The sequence below is a fragment of the Chanodichthys erythropterus genome, chromosome 8 (genome assembly GCF_024489055.1).
Source record: "Chanodichthys erythropterus isolate Z2021 chromosome 8, ASM2448905v1, whole genome shotgun sequence".
Taxonomy (NCBI): Eukaryota; Metazoa; Chordata; class Actinopteri; order Cypriniformes; family Xenocyprididae; genus Chanodichthys; species Chanodichthys erythropterus.
Window position 1 is genome coordinate 40,271,518 of NC_090228.1, and position 25,907 is coordinate 40,297,424.

Consider the following 25,907-nt stretch of genomic DNA (forward strand, 5'->3'; position numbering starts at 1 on the left):
TAATAACATTTTGTAGTGTGTGATGCTCCGCAAATTTAAAATCTTGTAGTGTGAGCATGTTTAAGATTTGAGGGAAGAAAATCTGCAAAGATTCTCCTGAAGTGTGTGCTGCAACCAGATTTTACAATCAGATTGAGTTTAAGTTTTTAAAACTCCTGTAGTGTGAGCCAGGCATAAGACAGTGTATATCAGGTATATCTGGGACACTTATTTGAACCTCAAGGTTTGCTTTGTTTCTTTCCACAGTGATGAAAAGCTTCTCTCTGGTGAGTTCTTACATGATTCCTAATGTGATTCATGTCTTTGAAATTCCACAATGAAGACATAGGAAACAGTTCTCTGCTACATGAATCCTTATGTGGTAATTCAAGGTTTCTTTATATCTGAAATGCTTTTAGGATTCTCTCCAGTGTGAATGGTCATGTGCCTGTGAAGGTTTCCTTTCTGTATGAAACTTTTTCCACACTGTTGGCAGATGTAAGGCTTCTCTTCAGAGTGAATTCTTATGTGGTCTTGAAAGTGTCCTTTATGATTGAAACTCTTTCCACACTGAAGGCATTTGTAGGAGTTCTCTCTAGTGTGATTTTTTATGTGCCTCTCAAGGCTCTGTTTTCTTCCAAAACTTCTTCCACACTGTTGGCAGGCGAACGGCTTCTCTCCAGTGTGAATTCTTTTGTGGTCTTCAAAGTGTCCCTTCTGTTTGAAACTCTTTCCACAGAGAAGGCATGTGTAGGGCTTCTCTCCTGTGTAAATGGTCATGTGCCTGTCAAGGTTCTGGTTCTGTTTTTGTCTGAAACTTTTCCCACACTGTTGACAGGTGAATGGCTTCTCTCCAGTGTGAATTCTCATGTGGTCTTCAAAGTGTCCTTTCTGAATGAAACTCTTTCCACACTGTTGGCAGTCGTAAGGCTTCTCTCTGGTGTGAATTTGTATGTGCCTTTTAAGGCTTTCTTTTAGAGTGTAACTTTTTCCACAATGTTTGCAGATGAAAGGCTTCTCTCCAGTGTGAATTTTAATGTGAACTTTAAGGTTTTCATGTATATCAAAACTCTGTCCACACAGAAATGGCATCTCTCCATTGTGAATATTCATGTGCTTGTTAAGGTTTTCTTTTTGGCTGAAACTTTCTCCACCCTGTTGACAGGTGAACGGTGTCTCTCTAGTGTGAATTATTTTGTGGTCTTCAAAATCTCCTTTCTGTTTGAAACTCTGTCCACACTGAAGGCATGTTTATAAGTTCTCTCCAGAGTGAATTCTTATGTGGACTTTAAAATTTCCTTTCTGTTTGAAACTCTTTCCACACTGAGAGCAGGTATAAGGCTTCTCTCCAGTGTGAATTCTCATGTGGTCTTTAAAGTTTGCTTTACGTTTGAAACTGTTTCCACACTGAAGGCATGTGTAGAGGTTCTCTTCAGAGTGAATTCTTATGTGGTCTTGAAAGTGTCCTTTATGATTGAAACTCTTTCCACACTGAAGGCATGTGTAGGTGTTCTCTCCAGTGTGAATTCTCATGTGCTTGTAAAGGTTCCTTTTTTGTCGGAAACCTTTTCCACACTGTTGGCAGTCAAATGGCATATCTCCAGTGTGAGTTCTTTCATGGTTTTCCAACTGACCTTTACAATTGAAACTCTTTCCACACTGAAGGCATGTGTAGGGGTTGTCTCCAGAGTGAATGTTTGTGTGCCTCTCAAGGTTCTGTTTTAATCCAAAACTTCTTCCACACTGTTGGCAGGTGAACGGCTTCTCTCCAGTGTGAATTCTTTTGTGGTTTTCAAAGTGTTCTTCACGATTGAAAGCCTTTCCACACTGAAGGCATTTGTAGGAGTTCTCTCCTGTGTGAATGGTCATGTGCCTGTCAAGGTTCTGTTTTTGTCTGAAATTTTTTCCACACTGTCGGCAGGTGAATGGCTTCTCTCCAGTGTGAATTCTCATGTGGTATTCAAAGTGTCCTTTCTGAATGAAACTCTTTCCACACTGTTGGCAGATGAAAGGCTTCTCTCTAGTGTGAACGCTGATGTGGACTTTGAGGTTTTCATGTTGATCAAATTTATGTGTGGACAGAGTTGGCATCTCTCCATTGTGAATATTCATGTGCTTGTTAAGGTTTCCTTTTTGGCTGAATCTTTTTCCACACTGTTGACAGGTGAACGGCTTCTCTCCAGTATGAATTCTTTTGTGGTCTTCAAAGTGTCCTTTCTGTTTAAAACTCTTTCCACACTGAAGGCAAGTGTATAGGTTCTCTCCAGAGTGAATTCTTATGTGGACTTTAAGGTTTCGCTTTGTGCTGAAACTCTTTCCACACAGTTTGCAGGTGAAATGAGTTCTAGTACCAGTCTTTTGACCTATTTTTCGTGAGGGTATGTTTTCTGTCTGTGAGCGACTAAAAGATTTTTCTCCAGTAATGAAATCATGAAGATTGTTATATTGACCTTTCTCTTCCATTTCATGCAATACTTCCCTCTCTTCTTTTAGTACTTCACTCTCCTCTTTCAGTGCCATCAGGTCTGAGGAAAAAAAAGAAAATAGTAAATACCAGTTTAATGGCACAAACCACAGACAACCAAACATTTATACATGTTAAGCATCAAAACCAACTGCAAGTAAGAGAGCACAGCAGAACAAAACATATATTCAAACTTAATGTTATGAAGCAACGAGAATTCTTTTGTGCACAAAAACAAAACAAAAATAAAAACTTTATTCAACAATTTCGAACCGTTGTCATACGTAGTGAACTGGCTTTCTTGTTTACGTCCGAATGCCGGCTCATTATTGGCTGGATGCTGTGTCAGCATCACATGTATGTGTCATGCTGCTCATGTGATTAGCTTCAGCCCATACTGAGTTGGCATTTGGATGTAAACAATGATGCCTGCACTAAGTTCACTATTCAACAATTTTACCATTGTCATACATAAAGTATTTTTTTTTTTTTTTTTTGTGCAAAATCAAACAGCTGTTAACCAGTTAAGGTTGAACGGCGTTGACTATTTTTAACCATGTTTCCAACTACCTTTCTGGACCTCAAAAGGTGCAACAACATGTTGAATTGCAAAAAAACCAAAAAAAAAAAAACTGAATTTTTCAACTGAAAACATTTCACACAACTTGTTTACAAAAAGATTCAATAATTCATATTCACTTTACAGGAGTCTTTTGGGTTCCTCAATAGGCAGCCCAGAGAGAAAAATGTTTCTTGCGCTGTCAAATAGTGTTGTCAAGGTAAAGGCCAAAGTATACAGACATCCACACACTCCATTCGTGTGCAACAGTGCATGTGCAAGCATGCCATCCATGGATTAGGTGTCTTTGACTTTGATAAGGAACGATTTCGAGCCCAACCTTTTGTGTATTTGTTTGTTTCACTTACGTTTTCAAAATTTCCTATGGGGGTAACAATTGTAGTATTTTTTTCGGTAACACTTTACTTGAAGGGGTGTGCATAAGACTGATATGACACCTTCATAATCTTGACATGACACGTGTCATGAATATGAAGGAGGTTTTATGAATGTTTATGACAACTGTCATTAAGTGTCATTCGCTCAATTATGTCATTTTTAATGCAAAGTGTTTGAGATGTCTTTGTTACAACAACTTGACATAAACCAACACATCATAACCTGTCAGTGTCTTTGTCATGACAACTTGACATTAGCAAAACATCATAACCTGTCATAAACATGACATAGCAGATTAATTATCAAACTTAAAAAACTACTTAGCTTTATGGCTTAACATTACATTATTTTGGTAGCACTTCAGTATAGGGAACACATATATATACGATTAACTATGACTTTTCCCTCAATAAACTTTTAATTTACTGCTTATTATAGTTAATTGTTAGGTTTAGGTATTGGGTAGGATTAAGAATGTAGAATAAGGTCATGTAGAATAAGGCATTAATATGTGTGTCACGGCTACACAACCTGCACCTTCAGACACGGACACTTACGCCACGCCCACTCGTTCACAATCACCGGAATACTGAACACCTGTGCATCATCACCAGAGCCACATATAAGCACACCAGTCCCATTCACTCATTGTCTGGTCTTGCACCGATCCCTACACGTCACTCGACCTCGTCTTACCTGTACATTGTACCTACTGTTGTCTTCATCGTCTTCATCTCCAGTCCTGAGTCCTCCGTCATCATCTGTGTCACCATCGTCATCTGCCAAGGAAAGTTTACATTGTTATACCATTCACCAGTTCTACGTGTCAAGATTATCTACCTGTGTCTTCACCTGTGTCTGAAACCTCTGTTAATAAACTCTGTTGCACTTACTTCATCTGTGTCCTCGTCTGTGTCTGACAATGTGCTTTATAAGTACTAATAAATAGCCAATATTTTAGCCATATGAATGCTAATAGTAATAAGCAACTAGTTAAAAGACCCTAAAATAAAGTGTTACCATTATTTTATAACACTGTCATCTTTTTTACGAAATTTGAAATTGTATATTATCTAAACTTCTGTTGGAGAACAAAAAACAAAAAAACATGAAATGAAAAATAATCATGACACTGTTATAAAATTATTTGTCAGAGTATTGTCACTTAATGACATTTTAATGACAGGTTCAATTTGTACCACTGTACTTGAGCTCAAGATACATATTCATGACACTATTATAATGGCCTCATGACAGCCAATGTCAAAACCAGTTAAAGTGGTAAAGTGTTTCCATTTTTTTCAAATAAATAGATGATCCACAAATAAATGTAAAAAGATTTACAAAAAAGTATCACATGCACAAATTAATAGAATGAGATCCACATATATATATATGTTGGGAGTTTCACAAATAAATAAAATGAGATTTGATAATAAAAAAATCACATATGTTTTTATGTCACAAGCACAACTCTACCTGCATTTATTTGTGAATTATCACCTGTGCATTTGTGGAACTCTTCCTGCACATTTGTGAATCACCTCATGAATTTGTGGATTCTGAAACCGTTTTAGCGTCAAGGCTCATCAATCCACAAATAGGTTGACCCAACGATTACTCAAAACAATCAGACAACGTCCACATTGCGCCAACTAATCACAGCACACTCTTGCTACAACCAATCACGTTTTGCTTTACAATAGGGGCGGGAACAGACAGTGGCTGCATCTGAAAACTGGAAAATACTGCCTTCGGAGGACACATTTCAAGGTAGCAAGGCATCAAGGTATGTCCAAATCCAATGTTAGCTTCACTTCCTGTCTCTTGAGATACCTTCACCTGATCAGTTTTTGAAGATAGCATAGATGTATGCTTCGCTGCCTTTGATATCCCACAATCCTGTGATTTGAGCTAGAAAAATAAAATTGGTGTCCAAAAGTTCTGTTTGCTGGTCAGTTTGTGTACATGTATATTTATGACCAACATTTTCCACTTTTGATGTCATTTCTAGGAAGAAAAATTACTACTGTAGCAATTCAATATTTGTTTAGTTCTCGCCAAAGCTCGCGCTATTTTGCTGTAGACCATTAAACGGTTACGCTGCCTCAGAAATTTGTCTGACATCAGTTTCATGAGGTGCCTTCATGCACAAACGCAGCCGTAAAAGTCATTGCCTGATAGGGCAGCGAGACAACAAAACAGCTCCCTAGGATATGGGTGCTTCGTTCAGACTGATCTGAAGCGGTTTGTATGATAAAACACCCTGTTTACAAAATGCAACACTTTATTGTGATTTTGCAAATTTTTGTGGTTGTAATTATGTATAAGGTCTGCATTATCTGGCTTACAACAGGGTTACTTATTTTGACGGGTATTATAGTCTACGGAGTGATAATGATCACGGCAGTAATGAATAATAGAACATGTCGTGCACATCATTTGTGCACATTTGAAATTTTCAGTCCATTTTATTTCACTATACAAATTCACTTCCACAAATTCAGTGGTAACTTTCAGTTTTTTCACTAGCTTTTGTAACTTTAATGAGGATTTATCTTTAAATTACACAGCCAAATATGCAATGTTGTTTTACATTTGAAGTTACCGTGTGACGTAACAACGAACATCAACTTAAGAAGATCCTGCTTCCAAGTTTGAAGGCAGCATTAGTATTTGTCTGGTCATGTGAAATTCTTTGTATTCTTCAAAAACATTAATTTCTGTAGTGCTAGATATTTTAATAAGCATGAAATGAGTTCAGCTTTGATAATGAAACCAACCTATTTGTTCCTCAGTTTCTTCTTGTTTCACACTGAATGTTTCTTCAATCCTAAAGTCTTCACTCTCCTCTTTAATAAACTCCATCTTTATAATAGTGTCACGTGGATCTAAGTCACTTTAACGACTTTTTTGTGTGTATTTGTCCTGTTTAAGATAATTAACATAAAAAAAGAATAAATAACACTCATTAATGTTAAATAAAGCACTACAACGTTACTTTCAATAATGGTTAATTAACTGTACATAACTTGTAAAAAAAAAAAAAAAACTATTAAGTTGACTGAACAGTTTACATTGATTTAAACATTTGAAATGTGTAAAAACACAAACCTTTATTCAGCCTAATCACAACTGATGCAGGAGCGCGGCGCAGCTCTATGACGTCACACCACCAGACCAAAATAAAAGTCCCGCTCACAAAAAAATATTAAGAACTTCCCATGGGAGAGTGTGAGATTCTATCTAATAAGCAAAACTGTAATGTTTGGGTGTAGAAACAATTTATACCTGATATACAGTATTAATATTCAAATAGCTACAAATGTGGGTTACAAGTTTAAAATACATGTAAAAAAAAAACTGTGCATGACTTTATAGACCCCTCAATCGCCTATGTCACTGTGACGTCACCGCTCTAACTGGAGGCAAAACATAAGGAAGATCTCATAGCAGGCGTGCTAAAAGTTTGAAGTTTTGACTTTAAAATGTCGTCTTGTTGTGTTTTTGGCTGCCAGAATAGAAGGAAGAGCACTTTTGGTTCAAAACTCAAGTTTTCAATGAAATCTTTCCCTCAAGAGTAATATATCCATGACTTCAAAACATATTAATTAGGATTTATAACAGTGGTTGCAGCAAATAATAAATAGTTGTCTATTTACTGACAATTGCACTGTTGTACTGTCCCGATTTACGATCACCCAGGTGTGGTACATGTCACCCTTCTTGCCTTGCCTCTGGCTAGGCAACACCTCTGACCGCACCACACAAAGATTTGTACGTAAAATGTTGTATTGTAATGTCTGAACGTGACCATTAATAACATAGTTGTTTGCATCCAGGGATTTATATGCCCGTAGCTTTTCTCGGCTGTAAACTCTTGGTGACTCGATGAGGTAAGTGTAGATGTCCGGCCACTCCACCCTCGGCATCCCCGTCAAGTCTTCATGCCACTCCCGTGGCTGTATGGCATCCGGGTCAGGCAGCCTGCTTCCATCCGCGAGAGTTAATTTACAAAAATAGCTGTCACAGTCCCGCAGAGTCAGTGACTGTACATATTCGGACAGTTCCGAACCTTCTTCTGCATCCATGTTTAAAAAAATCCCTCCTAAAACATGCTAGCTTACGCTTGTCAACATTGCGTCCAGCGCCTCTTTTTGCCTCCAGCTAGGAAACGTTGCAATATTTACAAACTTTTAAGGGGTCTATATAGCAGAGTTCATATCACACACAAAAATAGACATTAAACAAAGACAGTGTTTTAAGTGGTCACTGGATTCTGAGTTCTGCATGCCCTGCAAATTCTCTCATTATAGCAAATAATAATGTAAATAAGAGATTCACTGTGCAGAAAGGCATTACTGACTGTAACAGAACTGTGTGAGATTGAGTTGAAGAAGAATAACAGCTTTTTATTAATGTTTTGATTTTTTAAATGGAAGAATATATCCTTGGTTGGTTCACCATCTGCCTATATGTTCAGAAAAGTCATAATTTTGTGTTAGAACCCTTCCAAAGTAAGGTCATTATGGGAGGTTTCTTCTGTATTGTAAAGAAGAGTTTTCTGGAAGTTATTTGCTTACATGAGCAAGTGTATTTTTTTAACAAGGTCTGTTTATTTAAGATTTTATAATATGCAAGATAAAGAAAATGAAACACTACAGTATTTAGAGTCAAAATTCCCAACACAACCCATCCCTCTACCCATCAGACAAAGTATCAATTACAATGTACAAAGACCAAATATATATAAACCATTATGGCTACTTAGGCACATGTTCTGTGCTCTAACACCAAATTTAGCAATAAAAGGAGATGGGTCTATTGGCGATTTCCAAAAGTTATACAAACTTGGGCATGTGCCTGCTTACATCTATCACAAATAGGGTCTAGCTCTGGTCTGAATTTAGATAACCTAACCTTCAACCAATGAAGCCAGTCTATTACCTTGAATTGCACAACCACATGACATTGACATATGTGACCAATCACGGAAAGTAGGGACACAAGTCGGTTCTGGGGCATTTTTAGTTAGTCACAGATTCTAAAAAGTGTAGTCTCCAAGCTTTCCAACAATGTGTAACACATGGAAATCTGATAATATTTGGAGAAGTTGTGGCCATTTGAAGGTAGGCACTCAAAAAAGCTCTAAAGAGAGAAAAAGCCTCTAAAACTCGCAGTTCTCGCCATTTGTCACCTGCTGGGAGTGACAATAGGGCTCATTTACATCTCATTTAGATAAGCCATACCCCCTGTAAAGCTGCATGGTTGCATAGCAATGACAGACTCAACGGGAAAAATCAGACCATTGTAAATGTCAGTAATTTATCTTTTAATTTATCTTTCCTGGTTTAGACCTCAGTTAGTGGTTAGACCTGGTTTGAGTCAAAGGATTAAAAAAATCCTGTACATTAAACTCTTCATACTTTTACTTTTGACTTAACGCACGTTTTACGGCTACGGATACTTACTTTTACTTAAGTAGGAATTTAATCTGATACATTTAATATTACGTTAGTAAATCCTTGTTAAGAATATTAAGTAGCACTTGCTCCACCACGGGCTAAAATTATTAGCATCACATTCAATTCAAAAATGCTAACTGTCACAGACTGACTGTGACCTAGGACTTTTATTTTGAAGGGACTGAGCATGGGTACATGTACAACAAACTGTTTCCACCATTAAACATATGTACAAACTAAATGCCGGAAAACTATACCATCCTTATGTAGTTGTATGTTGTGCCCTAATTTTGGTGTTGTAACATCCCATTTATCATCCCAAGTTGTTAGTTTTGTTTTTGTCTGTTAAATATTGTTATTTGTTTAAATGTTTAATGTTCAGTGATGCATCCTGTTCCAATAATGTTACACAGAAAATAATACCAAAAATACTTTACACAATAGGTGTTTATTTCATTTTCTTTAGTTATCAAGTTAACTTCAATGCATTTCAAACAGCTAGACATACCTTCGGGTGCACCTCTCACTTATGGGAAGTAGCCATTTTTAAGCTAACATTTGCTCATGGCAGATTTCTCCATCTGGTTCTGACCTCATAGGGGAGGGAGAGAACAGTGGATGTAAGTGTTTTTTTATATGTCTTGTCTTTATTGATTTGAGCAGTTTCAACTGTAATATATACAAATGATGGATGTTGTAGAGCCGAACTATAATGAACTTAACTACTTTTATGTAACTTAAAAGTATTCCCCGTAAAATGGTATGTTCCAAATATAGGAGGAGCCAAAGCTTTAAAAGGCAGCCATTTTAGGGAAATGGAAGATAGAGAAGTTGAATTGCACATGTATTTTGGGTCTGGACATTGGCATAGCCAAACTTACATTTATTGATATATTATAAATAAGTTTGATTTATCGCATTTGTTTTTGTTTTCTCTCTCTTTGTTGTTTTGTAGTGATGTCCAAATGAAGCAACGAATCAGTATTGAACCACTTCATCAATTGTTTTGAAAGTGGGTTCATTCATTCAAAGCTTCGTTTCAGTGACATCTAGTGGCGAAATTGAAGATAGCAATATAATGTCTGTATAAGTATAACTAGGGTTTGTGTGAATGATGTAAATAAACCAGCCACGAAATAAATAAGCCAGGTGCAGTAGGATAACCAAGGTATAATAAAGCAATTTATTCAACTTATAAAAATAAAAATGTTCCCACATTGGAGAACAGGTTCTCTTCCTAGCTGGCTCCATGAAGATGATCAAACAATGCAGTGAAAATAACAACTATGCAAACTCCTAATACAACAAATCCACATCTTGTGCATCATTTTGGGTGTCTATATAGTCCTATTACGCACCTAAAAAGCTGCTGAAGCGTGCGCACAGCAAAGTCTCGCGTCATGAAGCCTCTCGCGATGCGAAGCAGTATCGACTGGTCTGAACCACTCACGTGATTCACTTAGAGAACTGAAGCAGTTGCTGCTTCAGGCGTCATCGGTCACGTGTGTTTTTCCGCCCCAAAGCAAGCTCCGAAGCAGTAGTTCAAGAAAAATGCTGCTCCGAGTTCGAAGCTTGTGTCGGAGCATCAGTGTCAGACGGTCATCACTATTGTTTTGTTTTTGACTAATGCTACTGTGCACAACTGGGAAAACTACTTGTTTGCACTTTTTGGATTAAAACCACTCTGAACTGTGCATTTTTGTTAGTTATGGGCAGAGCGAGGCTTCGTGAAACACTGAAGCAGTTGAATCAAATGTGCCATGATGTTTCGAGGCTTCGAAACAATCTGACACCCGACTCCACGGTGACCCCTAGTGGTCAGAACAGTGTAAATGCAACAAAACTCACACTAAACATGCAGTAAAAACACCTTTTACAAATCTATTGCAAATGTTTTATTGAAAGTAAAATCAATCAAATGCAATTAACTAATCCTCTAATAAGATTACATATAGAGTGACTGTATATCTGTTCTTTTATCAATTTTCAAGGCTTGTTTCTCTGTTCCATGGCTCAAGCTAAACAGGCAAATAAGAGATTAATAACTACCATTATTTATTTTGATTATTCTAATGTCTAATTAAAACATCTACAAATTTATAAAACTGATCAGAGATCAGGTAAAACCCATAGACACTTTTTCAACAGTTCTCAGTGAATCTGCATGATTCATGGGTTCACTTTATCATTGCCCTCTACCGGTGAACCACTGAAATTTCTAACTGTTTTGAAATGTTTCGAAACAGTGATGACGTAATGAAGCCTCGTTTACTAAAATCACGTGACATTGGCAGTTTGATACATGCTCCGAATCACTGATTCAAAACAAATGAATCATGAAGCTTCGGAGTGTAACCGTCTGTTTGCCTCTAAATGTCCAATAATTCGCCACTTTTTTCCGCAGCTAAAGAATCCAGCAGAGCCGGCGCTGCATACTAAGTAGCCACGCTTCCCTTGGAGGGCGGGGGCAATAACAAAAGAAACAAAAGCCGGCGTATCCGATTCCTGTAAGGAAATACAAACAGACAATGACACGCCCCAACTGCGAGATAGAATCTCAGAAAAACAAGCCGATTTCAAACTTAAAATGTACACTTTTAAATATACCAATACTGCTGGAGAGGCTTCTTCGTGATCTCAACTAACAGATTCTGCAAAAAAACGAAAATCACCAATTTTGAAAAAAAAAAAAAGCTTCTTTTTCATTTTGCGCGAATGTTGTGCTGCCGACTTGTGTCCCTGGTTTCCGTGACTGGTCACATATAGATGATGTATAAATCTGTTTAATAATTTTCTGCCAAGTTGTCCCTGAAATGTGTTCAGGATGATTCAGCAGATTTCAAATTTTGCTTATGATTTGTTTTAGGTATTTTCCTACCTTAAAGCTGCAGTCTGTATGTTTTGCCTCTTTGTCGCCATCTCTGTTTGAAACCTGCAATTACTGTTAAGTGAACAATTTGTCCTTAAAGTTCATGTGTTAGAAGCAGGAAAAATGCGCAAGCATAACGATTTGAGCGAGTTTGACCTAGGGTGACCACCCGTCCCGCGTAGCGCGTGCGCGCACAGCGTTTGAAGCCCAATTCATGCGTCCCGCAAATTGAGATTGTGTCACGCACAGGGGCGCCCTCAAGGGGTGGCCACGGCCACCCCTGCATAAATTCTGGCCACCCCAGTATGATTTTGCATTGGGTACTATTAATTTAAATGTATAATGTAAATTCATGAAGTGAAAGAAAATAAAATGCCACCAAAAAAGATAGATTGACTGACGCCACCAGAGTAGCTGTTTCACTGCCACCAAAAGTCTAAATAGTAATGTCTACAGACCTGAATTTCAAATGTTATTTATACTGTGAAGAGGGTCGGTTAGGGGTGTGCGATTTTATCATAATTGTTGTTTTAACGATGCACAATCGATCTGACATCCCTGTATGTGATGTTGTCTTGTAGATTAGACTAGTGTCGGTGCGCATTTAGAGTGCACGCTTTCACTGTGTTAATAAATATCACATGAAGAGTGACGTTTTTCTCCAGACATCAGCATAACAAATGTTAAATAAATTTTATTCATGTTTACATTTTAGACATCATTGCCTGTTTCTGCACAATTTCGCCAACGAATATAGTTCAGATCAAATCCAGAGCATTGTGTCCCTGAGCAACAAATGGCGCTGTTTCTTTACTGAATAAATCAGCTTTTTAAACGAATAAGTTGAATCAATGAAAATTGGAAAAGATAGGCTACAAGTGACGCAGAGGGAGATTCAGTTGAACAACAGTGAACTGCGGTCAGGTGAGATGTTTTCATACTATCAGTAAAATTCAGAAAAATTAACATGTCCAATCAGCTGTTATTCTGTGCTCGCGGCGCGCACTCAAGAATTGCATGCGCAAATGCGCCGGCGCGCGCTGCATAATTACTTTATTATAGCTTAAATAAAGCCCATAAGAATACGAGCAATGACCGTCATTGCTCTGTTGTAAGTTAAGTCATGAAATTACCACACATGCGATTAAAGCTGCCTCAAAACTGTGAATGCATGTATTTGTTAACATGGTTTTAAAGCTATTGTTATCCAATTTGTTGGCCTTAAAACGTCTTAAAAATGCACATACACCAGAGAAATCTAAATTTTCTCGGGGGAGCATGCCCCCGAACCCCCTTAGCAAATTATATTTTATGACCTTGGTAATTATGAAACCATAATGCAATCTGAATGCAAAATGTGTATTTCTACAAATGTGCACACTTTTGGACTAAAACGGTGTAGGTATGTGTATGCAAATAAATGGGACCGAACGCGACTGAATGTAAATGTTTGTGTCCTCATTATTCTATTAGTAACTACCAATTGATTTTGCATGTATGTATATGTATATACATATAGGACATACATTTAGAAAAAAAAATTGACATTGGTTGGCCTATTCATGAGCATACATCAGCAATTACACATGTTTTATGTGCTAGAAATGAGTAAACCATTATCACTGAGTCTGCCCATGGGGTGGAGTCACCGCCTCGCCAGGCAGTGTCCCACATTGTCCCTCAGAAACATAGCCCTTGTCCCCCCTTGGGCTTATTAGCAGGTGGTCACCCTAGTTTGACCCAGTCGTCTAGACATCACAATTTGGCCCTTGTCAGAGCATCTCCAAAACTGCAGCTCTTGTGGGGTGTTCCCGGTCTGCAGTGGTGAGTATCTATCAAAAGTGTTCCAAGGAAGGAACAGTGATGAACCGGCGACAGGGTCATGGGCGGCCAAGGCTCATTGATGAACGTGGGGAGTGAAGACTGGCCCGTGTGGTTCAATCCAACAGACGAGCTACTGTAGCTCAAATTGCTAAATCGTGCATATGACTTACTAATTCATTCCCTCATGCACACTATTTAGTAAACTGAGAGAACAACTCAAGCCCCGTTCACACCACCAGCGACAAGCAGTGACAGGAACCCATTCATTTCAATGGAGCTCTTGCGACTTCCGGTGACAGTGACTGTTGGCGATGGAATGTAGGCATGTCAAGTGACGGGAGACATGCAATAAAAGATCAGAATTTTAAAATGAGAAGAGAAATTCGTGAGCCACAACCAATAGGAGCTCTCTGGAGCTCACGTCACCATCTCGAGTGCAGGCAAGACAGACATGACACAATTCCTGAGTGATTTCACTGTTTTATATGATTTGACTGTACATACATGGATATAATAAAATGATGCATGGAAATGACGTGGTTGGCAGTCTTGTGAGTTTGATTCATCATACATTTTGTGTTGTTAATTATATGACGCTGTGAGCAGTTTAACACTGCTGCTGCAGTTCATATTACAGTTTCCCCTGCATTGTGTTGATTATTAGAGACAAGAACATTGATTATTTGTCAAGTTCGAATGATGTTTTAGTCATTTTTGACAGAATGAGTGAGCTTAACTTATTGATAGATCGATCGTTAATGCATTGAGCACTGCAGTCACAGCACTCTACAACAGCAGAATGCATTTTCTATAGATATGATCAGACGTGCAGTCTACCAATGACATTACAGCAACAGCACTAGGAAAGCCCACAACCGACTTCACAGTACAGAGACTAATGCCATGCAGCGAAAAAGTCGCCGGCGGTGTGAACGGGGCTTTAGTAATGAGTGCCCACAATTGACTTTTTTTGCTGCATGTCATGTGTGAGGCTCTGTAAAAATGGGAAATATATAACAATTATTTCTGTTATTTTTGCATATTAGTGTGATGGAAATTTTCTTGATGGAGGTTGAATGCCTTTTCAGAAAAGTGTAAAGAGTGTTTTGAGGAAGATGGAGTTTTGTATGACTTCTTTTAATAGTTTGCTTAATTCCTGCTTTAAGCATTACATAATATGCTTATGATGCAAATGTCGAAATTTCCTGTACATGTTCTAGAAAGGTCAAAAGGGGTGTATTTAAATAACAGGCCTAAGAAGGAACTAGGAACTGGATCAAGTGTATGTGTATGTTCGGGACCAAGGAACTGAATATTGGATGGCCTAAAAGAACTTCAAAGTGAGACAGAATACAACTTGCTCTTTGTTTGAATGTTATTTGCATTATGATTAAAAGGATAGGATTCCCTTCATTTTAGATTCTTTTAAAGTAAAGCTAAAGTAAAAAAAATAAAAAATAAATGGCCATTAAACAGAAAGCAATGGATGTCAACTTGATTTTTGTGTGTTATATCAAGTGCAGTATCGCAGAGGAATCAATTAGAAAGTTATGGAGGCAATGGAGAGGGGAATTGACTGGCTGATACAACAGTGGTCTGTGAAGTTCAAGTGATCATCAATCACAACTCCAAGTTCCTGGCTGTCCTGGATGGAGTTAAAGTTGACAAACCCAGCTGAATGGAGAAGTTGTGATGAAATGTTGGGTTGGCTGAGACCACAAGCAGTTTTGTCTTTGCTAGGTTAAGTTGAAAGTGGTGGTCCTTCATTTTTCAAGAAATTTCTGGAGCTACTGGTGTGTGTGATGTTCACTCAGTAAATAATAATAATAATAATCATAATAATAGATTTTGTTGTTCTTGTACCAGCTATTCCTTGACCTATAAACCATCCTTTTTGTCAGGAATAACCACTGATGCTTTGACTGTGTAATTTGAAGCAGAAGGTGAGCTTTAGAAATCAAACTTCAATGTTTTTGTTTAAATTTATTGAATATTCCTGATACGTGCACCAAATGCAACAACTACAAATGAACACTCATTCATTGTGTTCGGGAGTGTTCAAAAATACGGGGTTTCTGGTCGGATGTAATTCAGTGCCTGTCCAATGTATTCAATGTAAGACTACCTCTTTGTGCAAAACTTTGCATTTTGGGAATGTATCCAAAAGGTTTACTACCCACTAAGAAATTAACAAAACTGCTGGACTTTGGATTTTTGCATGCTAGAAGAGCTATTGCCTTGAACTGGAAGAAAATGGAAGCACCCTCAAGAAAACAATGGACCAAAGAACTGTCAGAATGTATAGGACTGGAAAGACTAACTTATATTGCCAAAGGGAAACTAAAAGAATTTGAAAAACTTTGGGAACCTTATATGAACATTATATCTGGGAACTAAAAATATTAAGAAGTGCAAGTATGTGAGTGAATGAGTGTGGGAATGTTTACCTGTTCTTTTTCTTTATGTGGACCTGTGTTATATGGTCTTTTTGTCTTTTGGAAAACAAAAAAATTTCAATAAAAATATTGGGAATTTTTTTTAATTATTGAATTTTAAATGGTGTCAGGATTTGTAAGTGTTTATGAATTATACAGACTGCAAGTGTTTAATAATGAAAATAATGAAGAAAGCACAGGAAGAAAGGAAGAAGGCACATTTAAATTTAGCAGTAGATAACGTGATGCACTGATCCGCTCACATGTTCGCTCTCCAGGTACTAGCCTAGAGCAATCACACCCATGTATACGTACATGTCAAAGGCAAGAGTTATGGTGTGTTCACACCAGATGTGAATGAAACGTTAAGCGCGAGTGATTTACATGTTAAGTCAATGCAAAGATGTGAATAGATATCCTGCAGCGCAAATTGAGCGTTTCGGGCGTTTGATGTGCATAACGCGTTATTCGCGCGAATCACGCAAGTTGAAAAATCTGAACGTTGGCGAAAATTCACGCCGCGTTAACCAATCAGGAGCTTGCTCTAGTAGTGACCGAGGCAGAAATCTTAAACAACAATGGAGGACAAATCATTTCTGTAAGATGCATCTACTTTTATAGAAACAAGAATAAAAATTATCTTGCTTGGAAGAAAGTGAGTGAGGAGGTTGGACAATCTGGTAAGTTGTAAAAACAGTCTTTACTCGAGCTACAGGCTATATAAATATTAAGACTACAAGCTAGCTAAAGCTGGCAAATTAAGCTTATTCGCTGTATTTTACAACTTTCCCGCTGACGAGTTGAGTATTTATTCAGAGGAAGTGTGTGGAAAAGTCTGAGGGACACATAAAGGAGCGGGAGAGCCCCTCTCATGACACAAAAGAAGCGAGTAAACTCAAAATGTTCGAGCGTCCAACTACATGCGAATAGCGTGATTATTCGCACAAGTCGCGTCTGGTGTGAACGCCCCATTATACTTGATTTTTCATGAAACATATCTAAGCTACAGGTCAGCATGGTGCATGTCAGTGGTGTGCGAGAAGGGGGATCCTCCAAATTAGGTGCTGGATTGGATTTCGGAGGTTCCGGATCCTGTTAAGCTCTGACTTTAACAGATGATTTTGGATGAGGTGCCTCTGAGAGTCCTGATTTGATCACAGCTTCATTTTTTATAATCTTAATAACATTTGATGTTTAGGTCCACGTTTAGAGTGAAAATACTTCAGATCTTTTTCTTTTTGTCCTGCAGCTGTGAATCTGTGAAGGGCGATGGCGTTTGTTGAAGAGCTGCTTGAGAAATCCCTCAATGAACTGCTAGAAGCTGAACTGAAGAAGTTTCAGTGGCACTTAAAGAATGATAATAAGTGTATATCAGTCTGATATGGAGAATGCAGATAGGTTGAAAACTGTGGATAAGATGGTGGCATGTTTTGGACCAGAAGAAGCTGTGAAGGTCACTGAAAATCCTGAAGAAGATGAACCAGAATAATCTGGCTGAGCAGCTACAGAACAATTACAACCAAGGTAACATTTAATTTACTGTGACTGTAAAGTGATTTACAGATTACCAATGTGATAGTTTGACAAGCTCTGCTGATGTGTTTGTGTGATTTATGTTTCCCAGTGAGTGATCCTCTCTCTCTCACACACACAGATCAGGCTGAAGGCAATATGAAGACATATGCTGCTATTCATTCAAAAGAGATAATTGGTAAATAACAATGTACATGAAAACAAGGAAATATAACAGCAATTTTACAGGGTCAAGAAGAACAGTGGCAGATCTTATACAAGCACATTTAATAGAACAGAGTATCTAGTCACGACTTTTTAAATGGTTAAATTGTTTAGGGTCTTAAACCCTGAATTAAAACTTCTGAAAGCAACTTTTACATACAAAGGGTCTTTGCGATAACCCCAACCTGAACCTAATACAGTCTCATGTCTTGTGTGGTGTGTTAAGGTGCGTTCACGCGGCCTCGTTCCTGTAGTTACGAGATTCTAGCTTGTAAAAAGCGTTCACGTCCTCGTAGAGCTCGTAATTACAGCTTGTAAGCTGGGAGTTTTCTGAAAGCTCCCACATGTACCACGTGGCCTCTGTACCACCTGACCGCTTTAGATTCATTTAGGCGTTGATAGTGGTGCCATGGAAACGCATAATTACCAGTCCGAGGACGTGAACAGCTCCGAATATAACGTCACGTGTTGTCATTTCAAGAATCCGGTAAATACGAGGTGACGTGAACGCAGCATTAGATATCAATGGTTTGATCAAAAAGCTTTTCAGTATGACCTTAAAGGGATAGTTCACCCCAAAATGGAAATTCTGTCATTTACTCACCTTCAAGTAGTTCCAAACCTATATGAATTTCTTTGTTCTGCTGAACACAAAGGAAGATATTTGGAAAATTGTCAGGTACTAAACAGATCTCAGCCCCCAGTGTCTACCATATAGTAGTCAATGGGGGGCGAGATCTGTTTGGTTACTGATCATTTTCCAAATATCCTAATCGGGGGTGAGTAAATGATGACCAAATGATGACCGAATGAAGTTGAATGGGGTGGAGAGATAGAGTTGTGGGTAGGATTAGAGTGTGGTTGTACATTCGCTCCTCCTCGCTGGACATCTAGCGAAGGGGGCGCTAATGTAAGCTCCACCCATTTGCTCTGCAGCGAACACCTTCTCCAGAATGTTCATTTTTAGGTGAACTGTCCTTTTAATTTTGATCCAATTGTGACAGTCCAGTAAATGCTCTGGAAGGAATTAGAAAAAGAAAGTTGTTCAAAAATTTTAAAATTGAAACCAGGTGCATTTGAGTCAGCATAAGTCAAGGCATTTCCCTCACCATATATGTTGTCAACTTCAGCATAATCAGTGTACGATGTGCATGTTATCACTATTGCAGTAAGATTGTGATTTAATTCAAAAATAGAAGCATGATTTTATAATAAAACTGATCACTTAGTCTTTGCTGTCTTTTCCCTCTTTCTTAAATGCTTAACTGCAGACGACAATCAAGCTAGTCTTCATGATTACACCGAGACCAGTCTCAGACTGAAGATCACATTAAAACAGGACTACAACAGGATATTGATAGGTAACTCACAGATGGGTCATCAGAAATACTTGAACAATATTTACACTGATTTATACGTGGTGGAGAATGAAACTGGAGGAAGAGTGAACGACCATTAGGTGAGACAGATCGAACCAAACCACAACCGACTGACTGCCAAACAAAAGCCAATCGAGTGTAATGACATGTTTAAAGTCCAGTCCACGGGGCGACAAAACAAAAGTGCTGACAATGGGGATCGCTGGACTAGGAAAAACTGTCTCTGTCAATAAATTCATCCTTGACTGGGCTGAAGGAAAAGAAAACCAGGATATAGTCTTCATATTTCCACTTCCATTTCGTAGATTGAATTTGATTAAAGAAGAGTACAGTCTCTTGGGACTGCTTAACAAATACTTCTTTAGTAGTCCTGAAGAACTGTCCTCTCTTCCTGAAAGTGATGGTAAAGTTATGTTCATCTTTGATGGGCTGGATGAAGATGAATGTCGCTTTCCTTTGGGATTAAAAGAAGGTGACAGATTTACAAATGTAAATGAAAAAACAGCAGTGACTAAGATAATAATAAACCTCATCAAGAAACATTTGGTTCCCTCTGCTCTCATCTGGATCACATCCAGACCAGCAGCAGCCGGTCTGATACCCCGTAACTACATTGATCAAGTGACAGAGGTGAGAGGATTCAATGATGAGCAGAAAGAGCAATACTTCAAAAATAACAGCAGTCCTGAGGTTTCTGAAAGCATTATCCGTCACATCAGGAAATTCAGAAGCCTGTACATCATGTGCCATATCCCTGTTTTCTGCTCCATCTCTCTTACTGTTCTTCAGCCCCTACTGGCCCGAGCGAGCAATGACAAAACTCCCACAACTCTCACAGGGATGTACACAAGCTTCTTAATTTCTCAGAAGCAACAGATGGAAGAAAAATACTGTGATGACCCTGAACCTATAACCAGTGCAAGGTCTTTTGATGAGATTATTCTGAAGCTTGGGAAACTGGCCTTTCAACAGCTGGAGAAAGGAAAACAGATTTTCTACAAAGAAGATTTTGAGGAATGTGGACTAGATGTCAGTGAATTGTCTGTGTTGTCTGGGTTATGCACGCAAATGTTTCAGGAAGAAAAGGCAAGAACATTTTACAGCTTTATACATCTCAGCGTACAAGAATTCCTTGCTGCTCTCTATGTGTTTTTGATTAGCAAATACAAGAAAACAACCCCATTTCTTGAATCCTGGAGAGAAAAACTGACATGGAAACTGTCCAAAAAGCCACTGTTTCAGCTTCATAAGGCTGCAGTCAACAAGGCTTTACAAAGTGAGAATGGACACCTGGACCTTTTTCTCCGGTTCTACGTGGGTCTCTCACTGGAGTCCACTCAAAGTGACCTGAAGGAACTACTGCCAAAACTGACACTGAAATCAGAGAATGTTAACAACACTGTTGACTATATCAAACAGATAATAGAGATGGAGAAATCAGTGGATATAACCATGAATCTCTTCTACTGTCTCAGTGAACTGAAAGATGACTTTGTGGAGGAAATCAAGAAGAATCTGAGCTCAGGAAATCTTTTAGCAGAGAATCTCTCCTCTATCCAGTGGTCTGGTCTGGTGTTTGTGCTCCTCATGTCAGAAGAGACTCAAGAAAAGTTTGAACTGCATAAATACCAAAGATCTGATAAAGCAGTAATGAGACTGCTGCCAGTAATCAAAAACACCAGAAGAGCACTGTAAGAGTCACCTTTACAATCATTTATATACACTGTTAATTTTTTTGTAATAGGGCCTTCATTTTACATGGGTAACCTGTTGGCCTAGACTATTCAGTAAAAAAATTAATACATGTAATGTGTATGATTATATAAATACTGGTTTGATGTTTTATGAATAGAAAATTGTTTTAGCTTTGCTCAACAGCACAGGGTTTTTTCAAGCTCCTTATTATAAAAGCTACCTACTAAGGATTACTGTTACTGTTTATTTTGTTCTATACACAGGCTACAGTTCTGTGATCTCACTTCTCAGTCCTGTGAAAATTTGTCTTCAGTTTTACATTCCTCAAACTCCTTCCTGAGAGAATTGGACCTCGGTAACAATGACCTGCGGGATTTTGGAGTGAAGCTTCTTTCTGATGGACTGAAGAGTCCAAACTGTCAGCTGGAAATACTGAGGTAAATGGTTTTAAAATAAATAAACATCCGGGGCCCCATCCCAGCTGTGGCTTGACAAACTCACAAATGCATTACATTTGGAGCATATGCTACTCTTTCTAAGGACAGTTTGCTAAAACTTGGGAACCCTTTATTAAGGTATTTACAGGAGAAGGCAGAGGAGACTTGAAGGAAAGGGGTGTTGACTTAATTTGAGTTGGATCTAAGATCCATTTCACTTCTGGCTTTTTTTTTAGTATTCGTCCCTATGTGGTGTGTATCAGGTAGAGGGAGAGTGGGTGGAGCATTGTTTTGTTTTCTGTATGTTGAGTTGTAGGAGTTTTCTGTATGTTGGAATATTTCTCTAATAAAAAAAAGTTTAGTTTCCAATGGAATTAGATATATATTAAATAATTTTAACTCAAAGAAAAAAAATATTTTGTGTTAGGCATAGCTTACATTATTTGTTCATGTGACAATCTTTCTCACAACAGAGAAATCTACTCTCACCAGAGAAGAACATATATTTTGATATTTATACTGAGTAAAATAGAGGTAATTTTACCTCAGTAAAATATGCACACATTCTAAACTTAAACCTTATTTTTTTCATCTTCAAAATTAAAACAAGACTTGTGGCTTTGCGCCCAGTGTATTTCTAGCTTTCACATGTATCTTTATTATTTTTTAAATGATAAAAAGATTTTATGCAGTGTTATGTTATGTAAAATAATGTTTATTCTATTAAACTTCAGCTTGTCCAACTTATTTTTTTACTTATATTAAGTCTAAAGCTCAATTTTTCGACTTTTAAATGATGCCAGAACTATGCTCATACTCAATATAGTTTAGGAAAGACAACCTGTTTGAGGCACAAAAGGGGGATGCGCCTCAAGAGGATAACTACATTTAGAAAAGCAAATTAATACTTTTACTCTGATACACTTCCACAGACACTTTTGTAACTGAATCTACTGACAATAGCAGCTGCCTGCAAATATAAACTGCACTGGTCAGTGTGTGATAGTAATATTTGATTGACAAACTAATGTCTTGTGGATTGTTGCTGTGTCTTTATAGATTGTCTGGCTGTATGGTGACAGAGGAAGGCTGTGGTTATGTGTCTTCAGCTCTGAATTCAAACCCCTCACACCTGAGAGAGCTGGATCTGAGCTATAATCATCCAGGAGATTCAGGAGTCAAGCTGCTCACTGATAAACTCAACCACCCAAACTACAGACTGGATAAACTCAAGTATGTAGAGCATTAAGATTTGTGATTAAAAAACTTTATTACAATCTTCACTTATTACAAACCAGTTAGACTTTATTTCTTTTATAGATTTACAAAAGTTCTTATTGAGAACTTACTGAGGATGTAAATACTCGTTATACTATGGGGCTGTTGAATGCTTTAGTAAATGTGCAGCTTAATTAGTTTCAGGCAAGTTTTGACTGCATCATAGTTCCATGTCACTTTCCAAAATAATTTCAGTTACAGCCTAACAACAACAAAAGAACCAAAACCCACAAAGACATAGACCAAACAAATAAATATAACAAAGAGTATGATATAAATTACAAACATTTTTTTATGATTTTTCTAATAATGCTTTATCCGCATTCTTCCACTCTCTCTCCCATACAAATGCACACACATGCAGTACAGACACATGCACAGAAACTTTTTAATTTTTATGCACATTGTGAGTTTTAAGTGGCTGAACAAGTATAACAGTGTACATTTAACTGTAAACCAATTAATGCCCAGATTTGGAGGTCCCCACAAAGTAGTATAAACAAGGATGTGTGTGTTTACTGAGTAACTGTGACACTGTGTGTGTTTTGTAGTGTGGATCATGGAGGAGAGATCAGGATTACAGCAGGAGTAAGCAAATGTATGTATACACACACTCACACACTTGTCTTATCTTTAGGACAACCCCACATTTCTTAAGTGCATTATTATCATTTGTTGCTTGGTAACAGACCTGAGATTTGAGTTCCGAACTCAAGTAAAGATTTGCTTTTGTAAAACAAATTTGTGAAAAATCCTAAATTAACTTGTCAATCTTTTTTTCATTGATCAATACTATCTCCTTTCCTTAGCCTGATTTATCACAGTAAAGCTTGTAATAATGTTTTCTAATTCAAGTGGTACTGATAGGTTTGCGTGGGCAATTCGAACATGCCACAGTTCGTATTTTTGTGTCATTACATCACATCTGTTTACATAAATGATGAGTCCCAGCAAGTAGGCTATATCATGTAAGGATGATGCAGGTGAAGGATCATTTATAGACTTTTCTTGCAGCAGCTAGAATAATTAAACATCATTTTGATGGCAGATTGTATAGTATGACAAATGGACATTTAAAGATTAAACTTTACATAAATTGAAATCTACAGGTAATGCAAAAACACTAAATGCATAGTCACACAATGCTGATGTTAACATTAATTTGAGAACAATGTATAACAATAATAATTTGGTGTTTGATGTGATATGAGCTAAGCGATCATTCGATTTAATCACCAGTTATAGTGTGATTTATTGTAATGCTTTTTTTCTAATTTGGTCAGAACAAAAGGGGCAGATTTGTTTCTTACTTGTTTAGATTTTCCTGTGAAACTTTTCTTATTTTGTTCATACTTCCAAGACTACAATCTGACATTCCAAAGTACCTGAACAGTATTCACCAGTGACTGACAGCCACACATCCTTAAAGCATTAGATTAATCCACACTGAGGAGTCGTGCCGATGCACAACCCATGTAAAGATGACAATTCTGTAAATAACTGCAATCGCAGGTTTTGAACAGAGATGGCGACAAAGAGGCAATACCTTACAGGCTGCATCTTTAACTTTAGACTTAATATAAAAAGTTTATGCAATACACCCCTGATGTGTTTTCTCTCCATTAGATTCCCATCGGTTCACTCTGGATCTCAACATAGTGAATAAACATCTCCGTTTGTCTGAGAAGAACAGAGTGATCACTTACACTGTCACAGAGCTTCAGCCGTATCCTGTTCATCCAGACAGATTTGATTATCCTCAGGTGTTGTGCAGAGAGAGTGTGTGTGGACGCTGTTACTGGGAGATTGAGTGGAGTGGTGAATATGGAGTATTTATATCAGTGTCATATAAGAGCATCAACAGAAGGGGACAGGGTGATGAGTGTGTGTTTGGATTTAATGATCAGTCTTGGAGTTTGATCTGCTCTCTCTTCGGTTACTCATTCAGACACAATAACATACAAACTGAAATCCCTGTGAAGTCCATCAGTGGTAGAATAGGAGTGTATGTGGATCACAGTGCAGGAACTCTGTCCTTCTACAGCATCTCTGGAGACACAATGAGCCTCATCCACACAGTCCAGACCACATTCACTCAACCGCTCTATCCTGGGTTTACCGTTTATCATGTTGGATCATTTGTGAAACTGTGTTGATGAAACAGAATAGATTCTACCCATAATTCTTTAAGCTTCATGATAAATCAGTGACTGTCACACACTGGCTTGACTAAATAGTCCAAGATAAGAGGCTTAACACAGAAAGACGATGAACACTTATATATATTAAACGCTAGCAAGAAATAGTAACACAAGACAATGAATATAAGATGACTGAGGATTTAATTATACTAGATAACAAGGGACTAAATGAAGGACAGGTAATGGTGGTGATAAACAAGGATTGATTTGGAAATTAATAAGATGGCAATGGTAACACAGGAACTGAAAACCAGTCCACAAAACAAAAAAACAAAATACAAATCGAGAGTGAGTTTGCAGACTTTAAGGAAGACATTGAGTTAGAATCAACAACAAAAGAAACAGGAACAGCATGTTAAACTCAAGGGAATGAATCAATTTCAGTTTGTTGATCAATTCCTATGTAAATAAAGGATCTTAGGATCTCAAACATGTCTATTAATTCCATTTCTGTGCTTTATTTTCTTTACTCAGTTCAATCATAATTATTAGTCATGTATGTTGTCATTTGATTTACACCATTTATCATTTTATTATGATTCTCAGGTTCATATTTACCTTTGCTGTGTTTTTGTTCATATGTTATTCTCCCGCGATAATGTCTGGTATGAGTGCTCTGGTTTCTAAGGACAAATTTGCCAATACATTGGCAGCTTTAAATACATAGGAGTGATCAGAATCCATGCAAGACTCCGTTCGGTGAATGATTTCCTGCTGCCATTTGAATGCCTGGGCCAGTTGTGCAAAAGTAATCTGATCTGATTTCAGATTGGATCTCTGAAATCAGTTGTTTAAAAGAAAAAAAGGATTAAGAAATCAGATTAGATCACAAAATCCAATGCTTCTGTATTCAATTTAAGTAGAAATTATAAAACTCTACCAGTTCAAAAAATCTTATGTTACGTCCTACGCTTTCCGTATTTAACTTATAGAAAAAGCTTAATTGACACCAGTTGTTTTTTTTGTAATGGGAATACAGAAGGTGGTCTGGTGGAAGCTAGATACTTTACTTTATAACTTGTTAAATATGTTTATTTTTTACACAAATGTATTGCTTCGCTTCAGAAGCCCATTATTAAGCCCCTGGAGCAGTATGACATAGGTTTATGATGGATGGATGTGGATGGAGACACTTTCTTCAGTGTCATACTTGTCGGTCTTGCTCACTGCCATTATAAAGCTTGGT

The 25,907-nt window shown here is 37.7% G+C and overlaps 1 protein-coding gene and 1 pseudogene across 1 annotated transcript; one reads left to right on the forward strand and one right to left on the reverse strand.

Annotated features, from left to right (window-relative positions):
• Window positions 1–366: 366 nt before the first annotated feature.
• On the reverse strand, window positions 367–2,489 carry LOC137025246 (zinc finger protein 845-like). The gene is made up of 3 exons (XM_067393265.1): window positions 2,092–2,489; window positions 1,267–2,016; window positions 367–1,218 (listed from the first exon to the last, which is right to left on the reverse strand). Exons 1-3 carry the CDS (start codon window positions 2,440–2,442, stop codon window positions 367–369), a joined length of 1,953 nt encoding a protein of 650 aa, XP_067249366.1. The 5' UTR covers window positions 2,443–2,489.
• A 14,774-nt stretch (window positions 2,490–17,263) lies between these two features.
• On the forward strand, window positions 17,264–24,676 carry LOC137024929 (NLR family CARD domain-containing protein 3-like; annotated as a pseudogene).
• Window positions 24,677–25,907: the final 1,231 nt, after the last annotated feature.